Source organism: Juglans microcarpa x Juglans regia, chromosome 7D, assembly GCF_004785595.1.
Source record: "Juglans microcarpa x Juglans regia isolate MS1-56 chromosome 7D, Jm3101_v1.0, whole genome shotgun sequence".
Taxonomy (NCBI): domain Eukaryota; kingdom Viridiplantae; phylum Streptophyta; class Magnoliopsida; order Fagales; family Juglandaceae; genus Juglans; species Juglans microcarpa x Juglans regia.
This window is the reverse complement of record NC_054606.1, coordinates 25,556,740-25,574,036: the sequence shown is the minus strand read 5'-3', so window position 1 is coordinate 25,574,036 and position 17,297 is coordinate 25,556,740. Positions and strand designations below refer to the sequence as shown.

The 17,297-nt window shown below is 39.4% G+C and overlaps 1 protein-coding gene across 3 annotated transcripts; it reads right to left on the bottom strand.

Moving 5' to 3' along the window:
• Window positions 1-6,944: 6,944 nt before the first annotated feature.
• Window positions 6,945-11,281, bottom strand: LOC121238835. 3 transcript variants are annotated; one of them, XM_041135887.1, is made up of 2 exons: window positions 9,272-11,281; window positions 6,945-7,613 (listed from the first exon to the last, which is right to left on the bottom strand). In XM_041135887.1, exon 1 carries the CDS (start codon window positions 10,902-10,904, stop codon window positions 9,288-9,290), a length of 1,617 nt encoding a protein of 538 aa, XP_040991821.1. In that variant the 5' UTR covers window positions 10,905-11,281; the 3' UTR covers window positions 6,945-7,613; window positions 9,272-9,287. The 3 variants fall into 3 exon arrangements, with proteins under 3 accessions (XP_040991821.1, XP_040991820.1, XP_040991819.1); XM_041135886.1 differs by having other exon boundaries at window positions 6,945-7,585; XM_041135885.1 differs by lacking the exon at window positions 6,945-7,613 and adding an exon at window positions 8,092-8,401.
• Between the last annotated feature and the right edge of the window lie 6,016 nt (window positions 11,282-17,297).

The window sequence follows — 17,297 nt, the reverse complement described above, 5'->3', positions numbered from 1 at the left end:
TCAAATCTCAAAATAAAAATTATATTAAAAAATTATATTATAACAATATTTGAATTTTATAATATTTTTATTCAACTTTTTCTTTAATTTCCCAAAATCCCATAAAACATTTTAACTTAAACTATTTTATTATTATTCACAACCTATATCACTACTATTCACAGATTTTTCATCTCATCTCATCTCATTTCATCTATATAACCAAACGAAGCCTAGTCCCATGCTATCAATGAACCCTGCAACGGTAACATCACTAGTAAGAGAAGATAGCCCTTGTGTCTTACTCCAAACTAGAAAGATCGAGGCAAAACTGTGTTTGAGACTGATGAACTTGGGTGATTATGCTCCCAGAACTCCACATTACATGGTAAAAATTAGTTTTCATAAAAAATAAAAAACAAATAAAAAAATAAAAAGAAAAAAGAAGACTTTTTTTAGCACTTTTCATATCAGAAACAATTATAGTAGATTAAACTGAAAAGCGAGGTGCTATACACGAACGACCCGTGCTGCTTAATTTGCAGCATGAGTTTTTCCAAGTCAATACTACCTTATTTCGTCAGATTCTACCTCCTGTTGCATGATGCTCCACACGCCATAATTGATTCTGTTCCAATGCTAGCAATTAAATTTGATGGTGTATTGATGAGTAATGTTTATGTACTGCTATAATCAATAAACCAAAAGAGCAAAAAACTTGAAAAGAGCCTCAGAGCTGCAACAAACAATCCACATCCATAGACGTACTTAAGAGGCACTGGCAGCAGGGCAGGAAGAAAATATAACAGAGGCACTCCACATGAAGCCTAAGTTGAAAAAACAATACCGCAAATATAATTTAACCAGATGAGCTGGAATGATGAGAAATCAACTAGCGTAATACGTCTAACCATCATAACCGCGGGGGGGTCATGTCAATTTTCCAAGTTAGATATCACATACTTAATGGACGGACATGTATCATATTTATAAATGGGTTGGAGGAAGTTTGTGTAATAGAATATACTGGAGTAATAGATGTAGAATGAGTAATGAAATGGGGATAACTGTATTCCTGCTATGAAACAGAGAACCACACTTTCTTCGAGGGAAAGCACCTCCACAAACTATAACAGAATAATATTCCAAAAGTACCTCAGGCGTGAACACTGTGCCTGCTAATATACTAGAAGTATTGAATTACTAATAAGTCCTCACTATAATATGGACTCAAGGCCCTTACAATACTGCATGTACTAAACACGTAAATAACATAGTTGACCCATTCTGTCTAACCCAAGGCCCACGACGTCTCCAGGTCCATCATCCGCCTTATTACTTTCGCAGCCCATTACGAAATCCCTGGCCCTCAGCCCACGACCACACTTAACCCTAACTCATCTTCCCGACAGCAAGTAGTTCACTTCTTAGATCTGCTTCTCCATGCTGCCGTATGACAACTCTCTCTCCCTTCAGAAAACCTTGCCCACAAGGTGGGGAAAATCTTCACAAAGACGATGGTGCAGCTCCCATGAAGCCTCTTCTGCCGTTTGTCCTTGCCAGCGGATCAACATCTCCACTAAAGGTCGGTTCTTGACCTTCTTTAATCTCCTCTGTAATACTCTTTCTGGTTCTGCTTTAATAATCCCTTTACTGTCTATCGGAGGTAGTGTTCTGAGTCGTAACACTCCTTGGCTGAGCTTAGGCTTGAGTTGCGAAACGTGAAATACACTGTGAATCTGGGCTGTGGCTGGAAGCTTCAACCGATAGGCAACCTCCCCGATCCGTTGTTCCACCTGGTATAGCCCGTAATAGCGAGGTGCAAGTTTGAGACTTTGGCGCCGACTGATTGAAGACTGCCGATAGGGTTTCAATTTGAGGAAAACCCAATCCCCAATCTGGTAACTTTGTTCCTTTCTCTTGCTATTGGCGTATTTCCGCATTCTGTCTTGGGCCTTAACAATGTTTTGTTTCAACAGGCTCCACAGTTGTTCACGGGTTCGTAAGGTAACTTCAACTTCTTCCAACCTTGTTGTGCCTGAGATATAACTGCTTAGTTTAGGGGGAAAATACCCGTATAATGCTTCAAATGGGGTTATTTTTATGAATGCGTGCATACTAGAATTATAACACCACTCTGCCAATTTAATCCATTGGGCCCAATCCTTGGGTCTGTCCCCGACATAGCTTCGTAGATAGTTTTCTACCCATTTATTGACTGCCTCTGTTTGGCCATCCGTTTGTGGATGGTAAGTAGTACTGAAGGCTAGTTGAACCCCTTGTAAGGAAAATAACTCCTTCCAAAACCGACTTGTGAAAGTGGGGTCCCTGTCTGAAACTATTGATTGTGGCATTCCATGGAGCTTAAACACGTGCTTCATAAAAAGTTGGGCCACCACCTTAGTCGTGTAGGGATGAGAAATGGGAATAAAATGACCGTATTTCGTAAACCTGTCCACCACCACCCAAAGGGCATTAAATCTGCCCGAGCTGGGTAAGCCTTCAACAAAATCCATCGTTATATCTGTCCACGGTTTAGAGGGGATGGGCAAGGGTTGTAAGAGCCCACTGAGAAGGGAGGTGTCTACTTTCACCACCTGACATATATCACACTCCCGTAGAAATGCCTTCACATTAGCTTTCTGGCCAGGCCAATAGAAATCCCTCTTAAGTCTATGTAGGGTTTTGTCAAAACCCATATGTCCACCCATAGGGCTACTGTGGATTAGCTCCAATATCTTGTGAATTAGGCCCTCATTTGCTGGAATATAGATTCTGTTTTTATATAAAAGCAATCCATTCTTCACTGTATAAGGGCTGCTTAAGTCACCAGCTTGATGTTTCTTCCATAACTCTTGTACAATAGGGTCCCCAGCATATAAAGTCTTAATTTCTTCTACCCATTCCCAACTAGGTAGAGATATCACAACTAGTGTTGCTGTAATTTCCTCCATTTGCCTAGACAAGGCATCGGCTATCACATTCTCTCTTCCCTTCTTGAATTCCACCACAAAATCATATCCCAACAGTTTAGAAATCCACTTTTGTTGCATAATGGTTCCTACTCTCTGCTCTAACAAAAATTTGAGGCTTTGATGATCAGTTTTAACAACAAAAGCCTGGCCTAGCAGATAAGGGCGCCACTTTTGCACTGCTGAAACTAATGCAAAAAGTTCCTTTTCATAAGTCAACATACTCACAGCCCTACCTTTCAAAGCCTTGCTGAAAAAAGCTATTGGCTTTTCCGATTGCATCAAAACAGCTCCAATGGCCTCCCCCGATGCATCACACTCAATTACAAAAGGCGAATGGAAGTCTGGTAAGGCCAACACAAGGGGTTGTGTCACGGTAGTCTTCAAGCTGTCAAAGGCAACTTGTGCTTCACTAGTCCATTTAAAACCTTCCTTCTTCAAAAATCTGTTAGCCTGGTAGCAACAACCCCGTAACCTTTGATAAACCTCCAATAATACCCCGTGAGGCCCAAAAAATCTCTCAAGTCATTAATTGACCGTGGGGTAGGCCAATCTAACATTGCTTTCAGCTTCTCAGGGTCAACCCGTACACCCTGGCCAGAAATGAGATGGCCTAAGTACGACACTTCATCTAACCCAAAGCTGCATTTGCTCATTTTAGCAAACAACTGGTACTGTCTCAAGGCATCAAAAGTAATATTTAAATGGTTCAAATGAGCTGCTGCATCTTGACTATAAACTAAAATATCATCAAAAAAATACTAAAATGAATTTTCTGAGATACAATTTAAAAACCTGATTCATTAAGCTTTGAAAGGTTGAGGGAGCATTAGTCAAGCCAAACGGTATAACTAGAAACTCGTAATGCCCTTCATATGTCCGGAAGGCGGTCTTTGGGATGTTCTCGGGCTTCACCCGTATTTGATGGTAGCCCGACCTCAAGTCCAGCTTTGAAAATACCTTAGCACCGTGTAGTTCATTCAGCAACTCCTCCACCACTGGAATAGGATATTTATCCTTAATAGTGGCACTGTTTAGTGCCCTATAATCGACACATAAACGCCACGATTCATCCGCCTTCCTTATCAACAAAAGAGGTGAGGAATAAGGGCTTTGACTGGGCCTAATAACCCCAGAATCCAGCAACTCCATAACAATCTTTTCGATCTCGTCTTTTTGAAAATAAGGGTATCGGTTGGGTCGGACAGAAATGGGTTGGTTCCAGGCTGCAAATTGATGGCATGGTCATGGGAAAAGTTTGGGGGTAAGCCTTTTGGGGTGGCAAAAATGTCGGGATAGTCGTTGAGTAATTTTTTTATATGTTCAATGAATTGCAAAATAATTCCCTTGCTTTCCATTTGACTACATTTGTGAATGGGTCCCTCTTCAATCCAAGTGCTACTTGTGAGCCCTTTCAACTGGACAGCAGCTTGCTAAATTGTAAATTGCATGGTTAATTCTTTGAAATTCCACAATATGGGCCCTAAACCCTGCAACCAATGCACACCAAGTACCATGTCACATCCAGCTAACACAAGAACATACATATCTACCAAAAAACAGGACCCTTGAACAAAAACATTCACTCCCGTCACTTTGCCTTCACTATTAACCATCTCACCATTCACTACTTTAACCCTGATTTTATCCTCATTCACTAGAGGTATGTGCACCCTAGATAATACTGCTGGATCTAGGAAGTTATGTGTACTTTCTGAATCAATAAGGATGACCACCCATTGACTCCCAATCTCGCCTTTCACCCTCATAGTCTTAGGGTTCATAGAGCCAATGATGGCGTGCAGTGAAATTTCAGAGGTTTTTTGTAAGGTCGTCTCTCCTTTACACAACTCTTTGTTTTCAGACTGGCCAAGAAACTGCCCGGTATCTTCTAAAGGTTCCTCGTTGTCTTCAACCACCTCCTCAATCAAATACAACTTTGGGCTACTACAACGATGGCCAGGATGCCATTTCGAATCGCAATGATAACATAAGCATTTTTCTCTCCTGATTTTCATTTGGTTTGGATTGATTTTTTGGACAGGTACTACAGCTTTGTTGAAGGAATGGTTTGGTTCTATGGTGGGTTGGGTTTGGGGTGGTTGGTATTTGATTTGTGCTGGTTTAGTATAGTGAAAGGAGTGAGGGCATTTGTTTGACTTTTTGTGTAGGCTTACTCTTTCCTCTTGGATTCGGGCAAGACGATAGGTTGTAATTAGATTTGTAGGATTAAACATTTTCACCGTTAAACGAATGTCATCCTTGAGTCCACTGACAAAACAACTTAGTTTATCCATTTCAAACAAGCGCCTAAGGCGATTAGCAATGAGTTCAAATGCAAACTTATATTCCTCCACCGTACCCTCCTGCCTTAGTCTAGTGAGCTGTTCCATAGGATCCTCCAAACTACAAGGGCCAAAACGTATAAGTAGAGCATGCACAAACTCCTTCCACTCACCTAACAACCCAGACTCATCAAGGCCTTGAAACCAAATCAAAGCCTTACCAACCATGTGAAATGAGACTAATCTCAAACGGTGCTCAGGCAATGTGTTGTGGAAGGTAAAAAACTAGTTTACCTTATACAACCAAGCATGGGGGTCCTCACCATCAAATACGGGAAAATCCAGCCTCACGATTCTTGGTAAGAGTTCACCAGAATGATTTATCATCTGCTGTCCACCCTTGTCTCCACTGTTTTTTGACTAATTTGCATTCCCATTTTTCAAATTTGAGGCCAAAGAGGTGAACTGTTGTATCATAGTGTCCACTTGCTTGCGTACAGCAAGGAGCTCCACAACAAAAGTGCTCAGCAGTGATTCGGTAGACCTCTTGAAGGAAGTGAAGCCTTCCTAGAGATCCTTCAAACGGGTGCCTTATGCCATTGATAACACAAAAGCAGGATCTGGGCTCTGGGATACCACTTGTAATAAAATATACCTGAGTAATGGCTGTAGAATGAGTAATGAAATGGGGATAACTGTATTCCTGCTTTGAAACAGAGAACCACACTTTCTTCGAGGGAAAGCACCTCCACAAACTATAACAGAATAATATTCCAAAAGTACCTCAGGCGTGAACACTGTGCCTGCTAATATACTAGAAGTATTGAATTACTAATAAGTCCTCACTATAATATGGACTCAAGGCCCTTACAATACTGCATGTACTAAACACGTAAATAACATAGTTGACCCATCCTGTCTAACCCAAGGCCCACGACGTCTCCAGGTCCATCATCCTCCTTATTACTTTCGCAGCCCATTACGAAATCCCTGGCCCTCAGCCCACGGCCGCACTTAACCCTAACTCATCTTCCCGACAGCAAGTAGTTCACTTCTTAAATCTGCTTCTCCATGCCACCGTATGACGGTTTGGAGGAGAACTCTGTCCTTAAATCGATTGATCTCAAAGTTGTGGTATACCCATGGCAGTATCCTATTTAATCACCCAAGAGTCAACCATCCTTTCATTCATGGGATGGTTCATTAGCACAGACAGACCAGAAAATAGAAACAAAAAGGGCTTTAATTTGCGAAGCAAATAATGGAGAAAGAAAAGGAAACACTACCTCCACACCCTTGTCTAAGAACTCATCCCCATGAGAGTTTATTCCTCATGCCACTCACTACCTGCATAAGCCAGAAACAACAAAGATCCAAGAAACTTCCGAATCGAGGTTTCAAAGCAATGATCCACCTCTATTGTGAAAATATGCTTGTCCTGCAACAAGCTCATACTTCAAACTCAGATTGACCAATTCATATAACCAGTCATTGCCTGCATGCCACAATTTTAACAATGAATTCTAATTACTCTAGTCAACACTTTATAGTCAGCTAAACATTGATGATAGCAGTTCCTTGTGGGCATAAGAGCGATGCTGAAGGGCGGGTGTTGCTAAATTTAGTGCTACACCAAATGCATTGCAGACAGCAATCCACTGGATGTATATGATAGTGATTATTCAAAGAATAAATTATTGGACAGCAGTTTGCAAGAATCACTGCACAGGACTTGTACATATTTATAGGTAAAATTTGTTTTTGATCAGTCACATTAATAGGTAAAAATTAAGCTTAACAGCAATTATACACTAGCATAAAGAGTTTTCTACCTTAGCACAGCTCCACCTACCAGGAACAAATACCCAAATGATGCATGCATATAAAGACATGGACCCAAACATAAAAAGATCTAAAGAAAATGTATTATGTTGCTCTAGGATCCTAGCAATAAATAATATATAAACCAGTGGTCCAGAAAAGCAATATTGACTGTCTTCTTTATTCTAATTCACTCCTCAGAGATGAGAGACAGAAAGACAGAAGTAGTTACGGAAAGTGGAGAGAAAATTCTTCGTTTTTTGCTTTTTCAATAAGTCACATCACTTGAGATAATGAACTTGAAACATGGAGCCCAAGCAGTCTGCGAGTGGTTACTGGCTGATAGCACCCTGTGACATTCCTGACCATGCCTGGTCCCCATCTCAAGAAGGCCCTCTAATTTGGTTGGTTAGTTGATCTTCCTTCCCCGAATTGACATTTTAAACTTCTGGATCTGATTAAGAACTCAACAATCTTCTCTCGGATGGAAAATATCACGATGGCAAGAGACTTGTACAAGCTGAACCTCTGATCGACCCAGGACAAAATTCTCAGCCTCAAGAAAGATATGAGATTCCATAAGCAATTCAGTGAAAATTTTCTAATAAAGGGCTCCTGGTAAATACATCCCAATTCAGAAATTGAAAAGAAAGCTGTTGACTAGACAACGCAAGGATTTCACTTAATAATGTGTATTTTCATGGGCCTTCTCTGCTTGCCTCATGGTGCATTTTTTCTTACTTCCCCGCTTTGTTTGGATAATAAAATTAATTTTTTAAAAACAAATGGGGTGATGCATCCAAATACCCATGAAGAATACAAGAGATAATACTAACTTAATTATCTTTCCATGTCTGTCTGTTGCATCAACCATCGTGGCATCACTGTTACTGTACAATTTAACACACAATTAAAGAGATCAACAGAAATTGTTCGATACGCACACAGAGCAAAGAGTGAATTATCGGTATCACACTTCAATTATTCAATAAACCATGATGTGCATAAGCTCTGATCAATAATAAACTATGCAGAAGGCCTCTGAACTCTACTGTCTGCTAGTATATCAGAGCGAGCTCATATTATTAGCAAGAAAAAATATGGTCACCAACTCGATATCTCACAAAATCCAGTAATGAGCTAAACTTCCAATGAGACACCAATGTTCAAAAGGAAATGTTAAGAAAGAAAACTTTGGAGAATTCCAAAACAACTGCAGCCAATCCATCCAATCCAAGTCCTTCACTCCCTCGAAAAGAAGGAACTGCAGAGGCTAATGCACCTCTTTAATGAATTTTAAGCCCAACAACTAGCAGACTCCAGCATACTACCCAACCACATCCTCTGCCAAAATCCACCGGTTTATCAGAGGGCAATGAATGAGAGGGCAGTCCATCAGATTGATATCTCACCCTGAACTTGGGAATAAGTTCTTTTTTTTTTATAAGTACTTGGGAAGAAGTTCTTGCCCTTTATAATGTTTTCAAGGAGTTCAATTGTAACCTTGACTGATCCTTTTGAAGCATAGGCTTAGATGTGGCTTATTCTATCTACGGGTTGTTACAAATTTATGGAAGATAGACACACACTCATGCTTGAGTTCCTCGCAGAGTAATTGTGAGATCTTCCTTAAAAGCGAGCAAACAGCAATTTAATTGGTATTTGCACCAAAAAAAAAAAAAAAAAAGAGAAGAAGAAGAAGCACAATGCAGCAAACCAGAAACAGCAGCCCACACAGAGACTAAAACAGAAGTAGTATATCTCAGTTCAATTCAAGCACTAGTCCCCACACAATATATAATGAGTGTTTATGGTAGAACAAGTAGCAAATATATTAAAAATTACGCTCACATGAAATTGAGGGAAAAAACACAGAAGTACCAGCACATAATAGTCATCAGATTTACCATACAAATTCACAGGTTCTTTAAAAATAAAAGTATTAATATATAAACATACAGGTTTTTGCACCATACGAAAGAAGAAAAGAACTAAGTAGAACTTAACCCTAAAGATGTTATTATGAGGAATGATGGCAGCATATGAGAGAACAATGCAGTTCTCTCTCTCTTCTCCTCATCAGACCAGCAATACACAAAACTGCAAACAAGGAAACTAATATCCTACGTCTACTTTATCTCATATCCATATGTTGCGCAAATCAAAGACAAGTTATATGTTCTCGAGAAATATCTGTTCAGAGAAGCTACTTACATCAACGCGGGACAAATTAGTCACCGTCGCCAATGCTCTTCTCTGAGCACACATTCCCTTGTTCCTCATTCGTGAACTCGTTCTTCTCCGCAATCTCATTCCTTGCCATTTTCATCCTGGTCCCATCGTTCACCGAAGCCATCACATCGTCCGATGCCAAATCATAAGTAACCTTTTCAACTTTGAACTCCTTTTCCTTGGCTATTTCTGCTTCATCTGGTACGAACTCATTCCTTGGTTCTTCATTCTTCACTGCAATGACATCGTCCGTTACAAAATCAGACCTCGTCTCGTCATCCTTTATCACATTTTCCTTCACAATTTCTTCACACTCGGGGATTTTTTCATCTGCAATTACTTGTTTCGCTACAAGCTCGTTCCTTTCTTCAAACTCTTCCATACAAACAGCCCCTACAGCCTCATTATCCGATGCCCCATCGATGTCATCATCAGCATTTCTTCCCTTCGCCCCATTTCCAGATACATACTCCATCATGTCCGCATTATTCTCGCAACCCATTGAAGCCGGTGCATCCGACCCACCCTCGCTTTCGTTTTCAGACCCATTCTCCACCACCTCCTCATTCACATCCACCACCACTTGATTTTGTCTCTCGAGAAATTGCAACCTCCTCCTCAAGTCTCCCAGCTCTCTCTCTATCAGGAAAAGCCTCTCCTTCAACGTCAAATTCTCCTCCTCCAACTGCGCTATATGCGAATCCTGATCATCTACCCTATTCTCCAACACATTATTGTACTCAACCCCACTGTAGTTCGGGTATATCATTTCGAATCGACTCAAATCATGGTCCAACCTCCTCTCCACTTCCACGTGCTCCTCCACATCACTCTCACTCGACCCACCATTCTCGTCTTCCTCCTCTTCGTCATGCTCATTCCCGGGCGACCTCAGTCGAATCAACCCTTTCATCGACCCATAGCCATCAACACCCCACTCCTCTTTCGCCGTATCACCCAACACCTCCCTCGAGGGCGAGAATATCGGTGTCGGGAGCACAGCAGGCGTCACAGGACATGGGGACACCAGCTCCGCAATGCCACCAGCCTTCTTTGCCCTGATTATAAACGACGTCGTGTTCCTAGGCGCGTAAGGCGCAAACCTATTGTTGTACTTCTTCTTCTGGTAGAATTTCCGGGCTTTCAATCTATTCTGCGACTGCAGTTCGTGAAGAGCCGGGGGTTTATACCCTCCCCCACTACTACTCGGACCGGTCATCGCCGTGTTAGGCATCGGCATCGGCATCGGCATTGGAACTGGCATCGGTTTTTCCAGTCTTCTAGGATCCTTGCGCTTATCAGACGCCTTGCCTTTCCAATTGCTTCGTCCAGGCTTTAAACCCGCCACGTAATTCGGCTTCAAAGAAGAAGGGCTTTGAAACTTCTTCTTGTTAGTATAATCCAAAGAAGCCTGTACTGGCCACACTTTGTTGTATCCCCGGTTCATCATCGGCAGAGGCTGCTGTTGCTGCTTAGACTGGTTCATCATCATCATCTGAGACTGCTGAGCCTGGGACTGGGCCATCATCTGAATCTGTGGAGGCGGAGGCTGGCTCATCATCTGGTTCAACATCTGCGGAGGCGGCTGATTCATCATCTGAGACTGATCGTTCATCGTTTTCCCACGAACTGAATCGAACCAAACCCTAACGATTTTAGGACTCTTCAACGTATCCGATCACAATCGTATATTAGAGTTAGAATGAGAATCTTGTTTGCCCGTTAAATTGAATCCGAAATTAAGCATTTACAGACAAATGACCAAACGAACGAACGAACAAGAAAAGATCGAAACCCTATAAATCTATTCAATCACAGGTTCCGACCTTAAGAGATTTTCGAGAACCTCTCTGTTAATTTTTCCGATAAATTTTGACTTTTCAGAGAAATTGAGAGGGTTAATTCTCCCTCTCCAGAAATCTGGAAAGCTGTGAAGAATCGAATCTCTTTCAGTTTCCTTTCAAAGGTACCGTTTTCTGGGTGCTCGGAAGGTCCCCTAGGGCTGCTTTTATAGACACAGATAGAAACGGATGGACGGTCGGATTTATGGATATGAATGGACGGCTACCCTTATCGTGTCTGCCATATGTCATTGAGATCGTAGATGGGATTGGATTAGTTGGTCCTTTCGAAGTGTGCAGGAAGTTTTGCTCATTACAATAAAATAAAAAATAAAAAATTGTGCAGGAAGTTCTAATAAAAGTTGCATCTTGCCCCTTTATTTTTTTGTTTATTTTTCATGTCCGCTTATCTATTCAAAGAATCATACTTTTGTCCCCAATTTCAATGGTCTCAGACTCTCATACAAAGGTTATTTATTTATTTATTTATTTATTTATTTTTCGATTAATTGTAGAAATTGTTGTTGAGTGCTCACCACTTTGTAAAAGGTTTAGTAGATTTCATTTTCCACGTCTTTTTAATAAAAACTTTAAAAACTCAAAAAATTAATTATTAAAAAAAAAAACATTTAGAAATTGGCCATTTAGTGGCACGCTTGGGTGTGAGCCGCCCACATAAGCAACCTTTGTCGATGGCCACCAATAGAGATTGTCGTTTGAGTCACCACGAAGATAGGTCGTGGTGCTTGATCTATTTTTCTCTTAATATTTAGTTTATTTAAGTCATTTTTTATTTTATTAATTAAGTTCCCTGCTAATTTTTTGTATCCTATTCTATTTCTAATTTTTTAAAGAATTAGATTTTTCAATTTTTTGGGATAATCTTATTTAGTTTTTTTTTAGTTTATTAATCTTTTCATTTTGGAATTTCATTAATTTTCATTATTCTTTAGAATAAAAGGCTTTATTCAAAAAATAAAAAATAAACAGTTTTTATTTTTAGAAACCTTTTTGTTTATATTTTTATAATTTTTAATGTGATGACTAACATGGCTCATAGATGCCACATGTCAACTTTTGATTTAATAAAATAATGTCGTGGCAAATCTCCCATTAGAAAACTTATTGAAGATGAACAGATAAAGTGAGAGTTTCACAAAATCTAAGAATGTAATGTTCAAAAGGTAAAAATTCAGAACTGGTTTTGCACTTAAACCATTTCTTAATTATGATTATATTAAAACAAAAAATAAATAAAAAATGGTGAGTTATTAAATTAATTAAACTTAATATAATATCACATAACAATACTTCAAAAAATTGAGAATAAAGGAGATCCCCCGTTAAACTTTTTTCATTAAATAAAAAATTAAAAAAAAAATATTTATTGTGAAATTAGTTCCATGAACTATAACTTACAAGACTCATTACTATAAATTGTAAAGTTTAGTGAATAGTGGATAGTCTAAGCTATGCTTGTTTATGCTAAAAACCATTTTAAATTTTTTTTCTTGGTTCCATTTCTCTGATTCAAATGTTTGATCGATCTCACTTTATCCAGTCTTTGACTTAATAGTTGTAATAAGGATTGAGAAATGATATGTGGTAATTGAAGAATAAAAATATCAACAGCAACAAGGTTTGTAGTGGTGTTAGTTTGTAAATTATTTCTAACCAAAGTTTCAAAAAACATTTTGGAACATTTTTTTTAGTTCCACCATAGCAGGCCTACTACCACTTCCATACGGAAAGAGCTCGGCCCTCTCCCGCTCCCGCCTCCGCCTCACTCTACATGCATCCACGCAATGGACTATTTATCGCCCCGGCGGCAACCATTTTTAAGCTAATTTTGTTGGATACACTCCCTTGTTTATGTATAGGATTTAATTTCTTGGTAAGCAAGTCCAAATAGGTAATAGCTATGGGCATCTTAACCCTATTTAATCGAGGGAAATGATTTGTGTAATCATATGCTATGCAAACTCAGTACACTTTTTTTTTTTTTTCAAAAAAAAAAATCTAATCTAGAACTCACATAAGAAAACCGACTTTTTAATAGTAAATCTTACTTTTTTTTAAAAAAAAAAAAAAATAAGTGAATGCATTTAATTTATACACACAAAAACTGTATCTAACGACAAACATTACTCCTAACTAATTAATACGATAAAACATAGAATTACCGTCTATTCACAGAAGGAAAATAAATTTTAAATGGGAAATGCAAGATTTAACCGGATATCAGCATATGTCACTTCGTCAAAAGAGTGATGAGCGGTTTTGTAATTTATCAAAAGAAAGGATGAAATGGAAGTTGCGGTGATCGCGTTGACATAAAACATAGTTATCAGATATTCTGCCATGAACAAAGTACCTAATTTCTGATTTCTTATTTTATTTTATTTTTAAATTCCATTTTGTTTCTTTTTCTTGGGTGATGATTAGCCCGAGCTCATCCAAGTATCACTATCCACCTAGGCGATACCATTTCATCCTTCCAAATTTTTTTTATTTCTTTTTTGAAAATAAATCTAAATATTGTATTCATGAATCAATAGAATTACAAAGTTTACTTCTACAAGTTTTTTAATCTCTTGAGGATAATCCTCCATCCACACTTTCTCTTCATTTACAAGTAAAGAACTTTTAGCAAGGCTATGTGCAACACCATTGCAGATTCTATTCACATACACAACTTCCCAATGCCTTCTATTCTTCAATATCCATTTCAGTTCTTCTATCAGTTGGCCATGCCACTCCCATGAGACTTCAGCCTTATTAACTACTTGAATCACAGTTAAGGCATCCCCCTTCAATTGCACCATACTAAAATTTAATTCATCACACAACTTCATAGCTCTCCAAAGAGCATAGATTTCTACCAAAACAGGTTCTACAACAATTTGTTTAGGACAACACAGTGAAACTAGGACTTCACCACAACTATCTCTAATGACCACCCCAATCCCACCTCTATTTTCATTAATCTTCAGAGCTGCATCCCAATTGACCTTAACTGTCTCCCCAATAAATGGTTTCTTTCGAGTAATCCTGCTGCATTGAGTCCCATATCTCTAGCCACTTCCCTGCATGGTCTGAGCTTGCTAGAAGTCTGTTAACAACTCAGCTGCTATATTAAAAACCTCATTAGGACCCTCAAAACTTATTATCAAACACCACCTCATTTCTTCTCAACCACACTCTTCTCAACACCACAATCACCACCTCTAACTGATCTTGAGCAAGCTTTGAAGTCCATTCTGACCAGAGATCAAATATGTCCCTTTCAGTACTGGACCATTTTAGCACTGGACTTCTCTCAGAAGCCCACACATCACTTGCCCCACTGCAACTCCACATAGCATGACAAGTTGACTCATCAAACCTCTTGCAAACTGGGCATAAAGCTTCTTTTAGAACTTTCATTTTCATCAAATTTCTCTTTGTTGGAAGAAAGTTGGTAATAGCTTTCCAAACAAAAACCTTCACAACTCCTGAGATGTTCAAACTCCATAATTTCCTCCAAGCCTCCTTAACTTCTTCTGATGCCTCCCCACTCACCCTTCTTCTCTTCTTCATTTTAGCATGATAAGCAGTTTTAACACCATACAAACCATTCTTTGAATGAGCCCATATCTGTTTATCAAAGAGCCTAGTAATACTTTCAGGCAGTCTACATACCACAACAGCTTCATCTTCATTGAACACTTGCTTCACTAACTCTTCATTCCACCCTCTATTCACTACAATCAATTCCTCCACTCTTGCCCGGGCATTTAAAATGTTCACAGGAGATTGAATTTTAAAAGTTACAGCCTTGGGAATCCACCTATCTTCCCAAATTTTTATATTCTTACCATCCCCTACTCTCCACATCAGACCACCTTTTAGTAAATCCAAAGAATCATATACGCTCCTCCAAATAGCAGAAGGTTTAGACCCTAAAAAAGTTTGCAAGATCTCAGAATTTCTAAAGTATTTATCCTTAAGAATTACTACAGCCATAGACTGAAGGTTCATCACCACCCTCCAACACTACTTTGTAAGGAGAGCTTTGTTAAAAGCATCTACCTCTCCAAAACCCAACCCTCCATCGGCTTTTGGCATTCCCATTTTTGTCCAACTCCTCCACTAGATTCTATTATCCCTTTGCTTGAAACTCCACCAAAGCTTAGGCTTCGTTTAAATCCCAAATTGAGTTGAGTATCCTCCACTTTTAAACTCATTCAACCATCCAAACACTTGTAACACCCCGTTCCCGAAAAGACATTTTAGAATTTTCGAGGAGCCAGTGTGCTACTACTAAACTTGAACTTAAAACTTTTTTTTTTCTTTTTAACAATGCACCAGATGCGAAAAATTTCCATAAAATAATAACTTCAATAAATACTGAAAATCTAAAATAAGGTATGCGGAAGCACTTATGAAAAATAAGGAAGTCTCATGTGCTTATCAAAATAATTTATTTGAAACTTAGAACCATAAAAATAATCATAACATAATCTGTCTAGGCCTCTGTCTCGCCTCCCTGGGTCAAGTTCTGTCCTGCAGTCTCGTCTTCATAAATGTCATCACCTGGGGTGGTTTAAAAAAAACATAAAAACAAACTAAAATGAGTCGAATACTCAATAAGCAACACATCATACAGTAAACATAATAAACATAAGGTTTCTTAAAAAGCGTGCATATTCATAAATACATTCATAAATAACATGACATAAACATTAACTTATCTTTCACTTGTCATAGGCCGTTACCCACTGTTGACCCTCGTGAGTTAGGGTTAGCGAATCTAAATAGATTTCGATTCCGCCCGTGGCCGCGGGTTGTGGAATCCATACATAAGGAAGACAATACTGGGTGCACTACCAGCATGCACGACCTGGCAATGCAATATGCCCATAACATATGTACCGTTTTCATATCATAACATAGGCCGTTACATATTTTATCAAATCATACTTGCATACTTGACATTTCATAGATTTCAAAAGAAATCACATACATATCATATCATAGATTTCAAAAGAAATCACATACATACTTGTCATATCGTATCATAGATTTCAAACGAAATCGCATTCTTTCATAAACGTCATGATACATGTTTCATCGCATAAAATCATGATTTTTCATAAATATTTTACGAAATAACTCTCTCATAAAATCATGCATTTCCTAAATAATTTTATGAATAATCTTTCACATAAAATCATGCATTTCATAAATAATTTCATGAATAGTCTTTCACATAAAATCAAGACTTCTTTATAATTTTATCATATTTTTGGTACGTAAAAATGGGCTTCCAATAAAGGGCCTACATACATAATATCTTTTATAAAAAGACAAACAGCTCACTGTACATACGCGTAAGGATATGATCATGCTACTTACCTCGTAGCGCTAATCCAATAATTTCCGGGCGCGACTGATTTCCGAGGGAGGAGCTGCACGGCACGGCGGCTGGAACCAAAGCGGCGCAACTGGGTTCCTTTGGGCTGGTTAGTGCGACGCCGAGAGAGAGGATGAGTGAGAGAGAACGGAGAGAGATTTTTCACACCACACAACGTGCATGGGGGCTTCGGGTGGTGGCGTCGGGCGTCACTGGGTGGTGGAGGCTAGACCTCCGGCGATATCTGTTGCTGCTGACGGTGGCGTCGTGGCCCACCAGTGGCAGAACATGGCTCTCGGTTTGGGGAAGGATGCTCTGTTTCGATGGGCTAAAACAGAGGAGCTTCAGCTTCCGCTTTCCACGGAAGATGATGATGGTGGCTACTGAGTTTGGGCTGCTTTCGAGGGTGTAGAGGAAGAGCTATGGTTGCTGCGTGATTGAAGTTGTGCGGTGGTCTCGCGTTTGCTCTACGGTGAGTGTTGGTTGTGTTTGGAGGGTGAACGCTAAGTGGTGAACCGGGGGTCGCCGTGCTGCGAGACTGAACGTGGGGTTGGTTTCGGTTCTGAAAACCCTAGGATAAATCAAAGGCAGTGTGTGAGTGTATAAATAAACACAGTGTCGTGCAAGCGGAGGAAACAGATGGAGCCGTGCATGCATTTTATTGATACATGATTGGAAGACTCACGGTGGAGGGCATTGCGGCTTGCATTCTTTGGTGAGTGATGAAACGTGCATATGTATATATGTTTGAGAACCTAAAGAAAACCCTAGA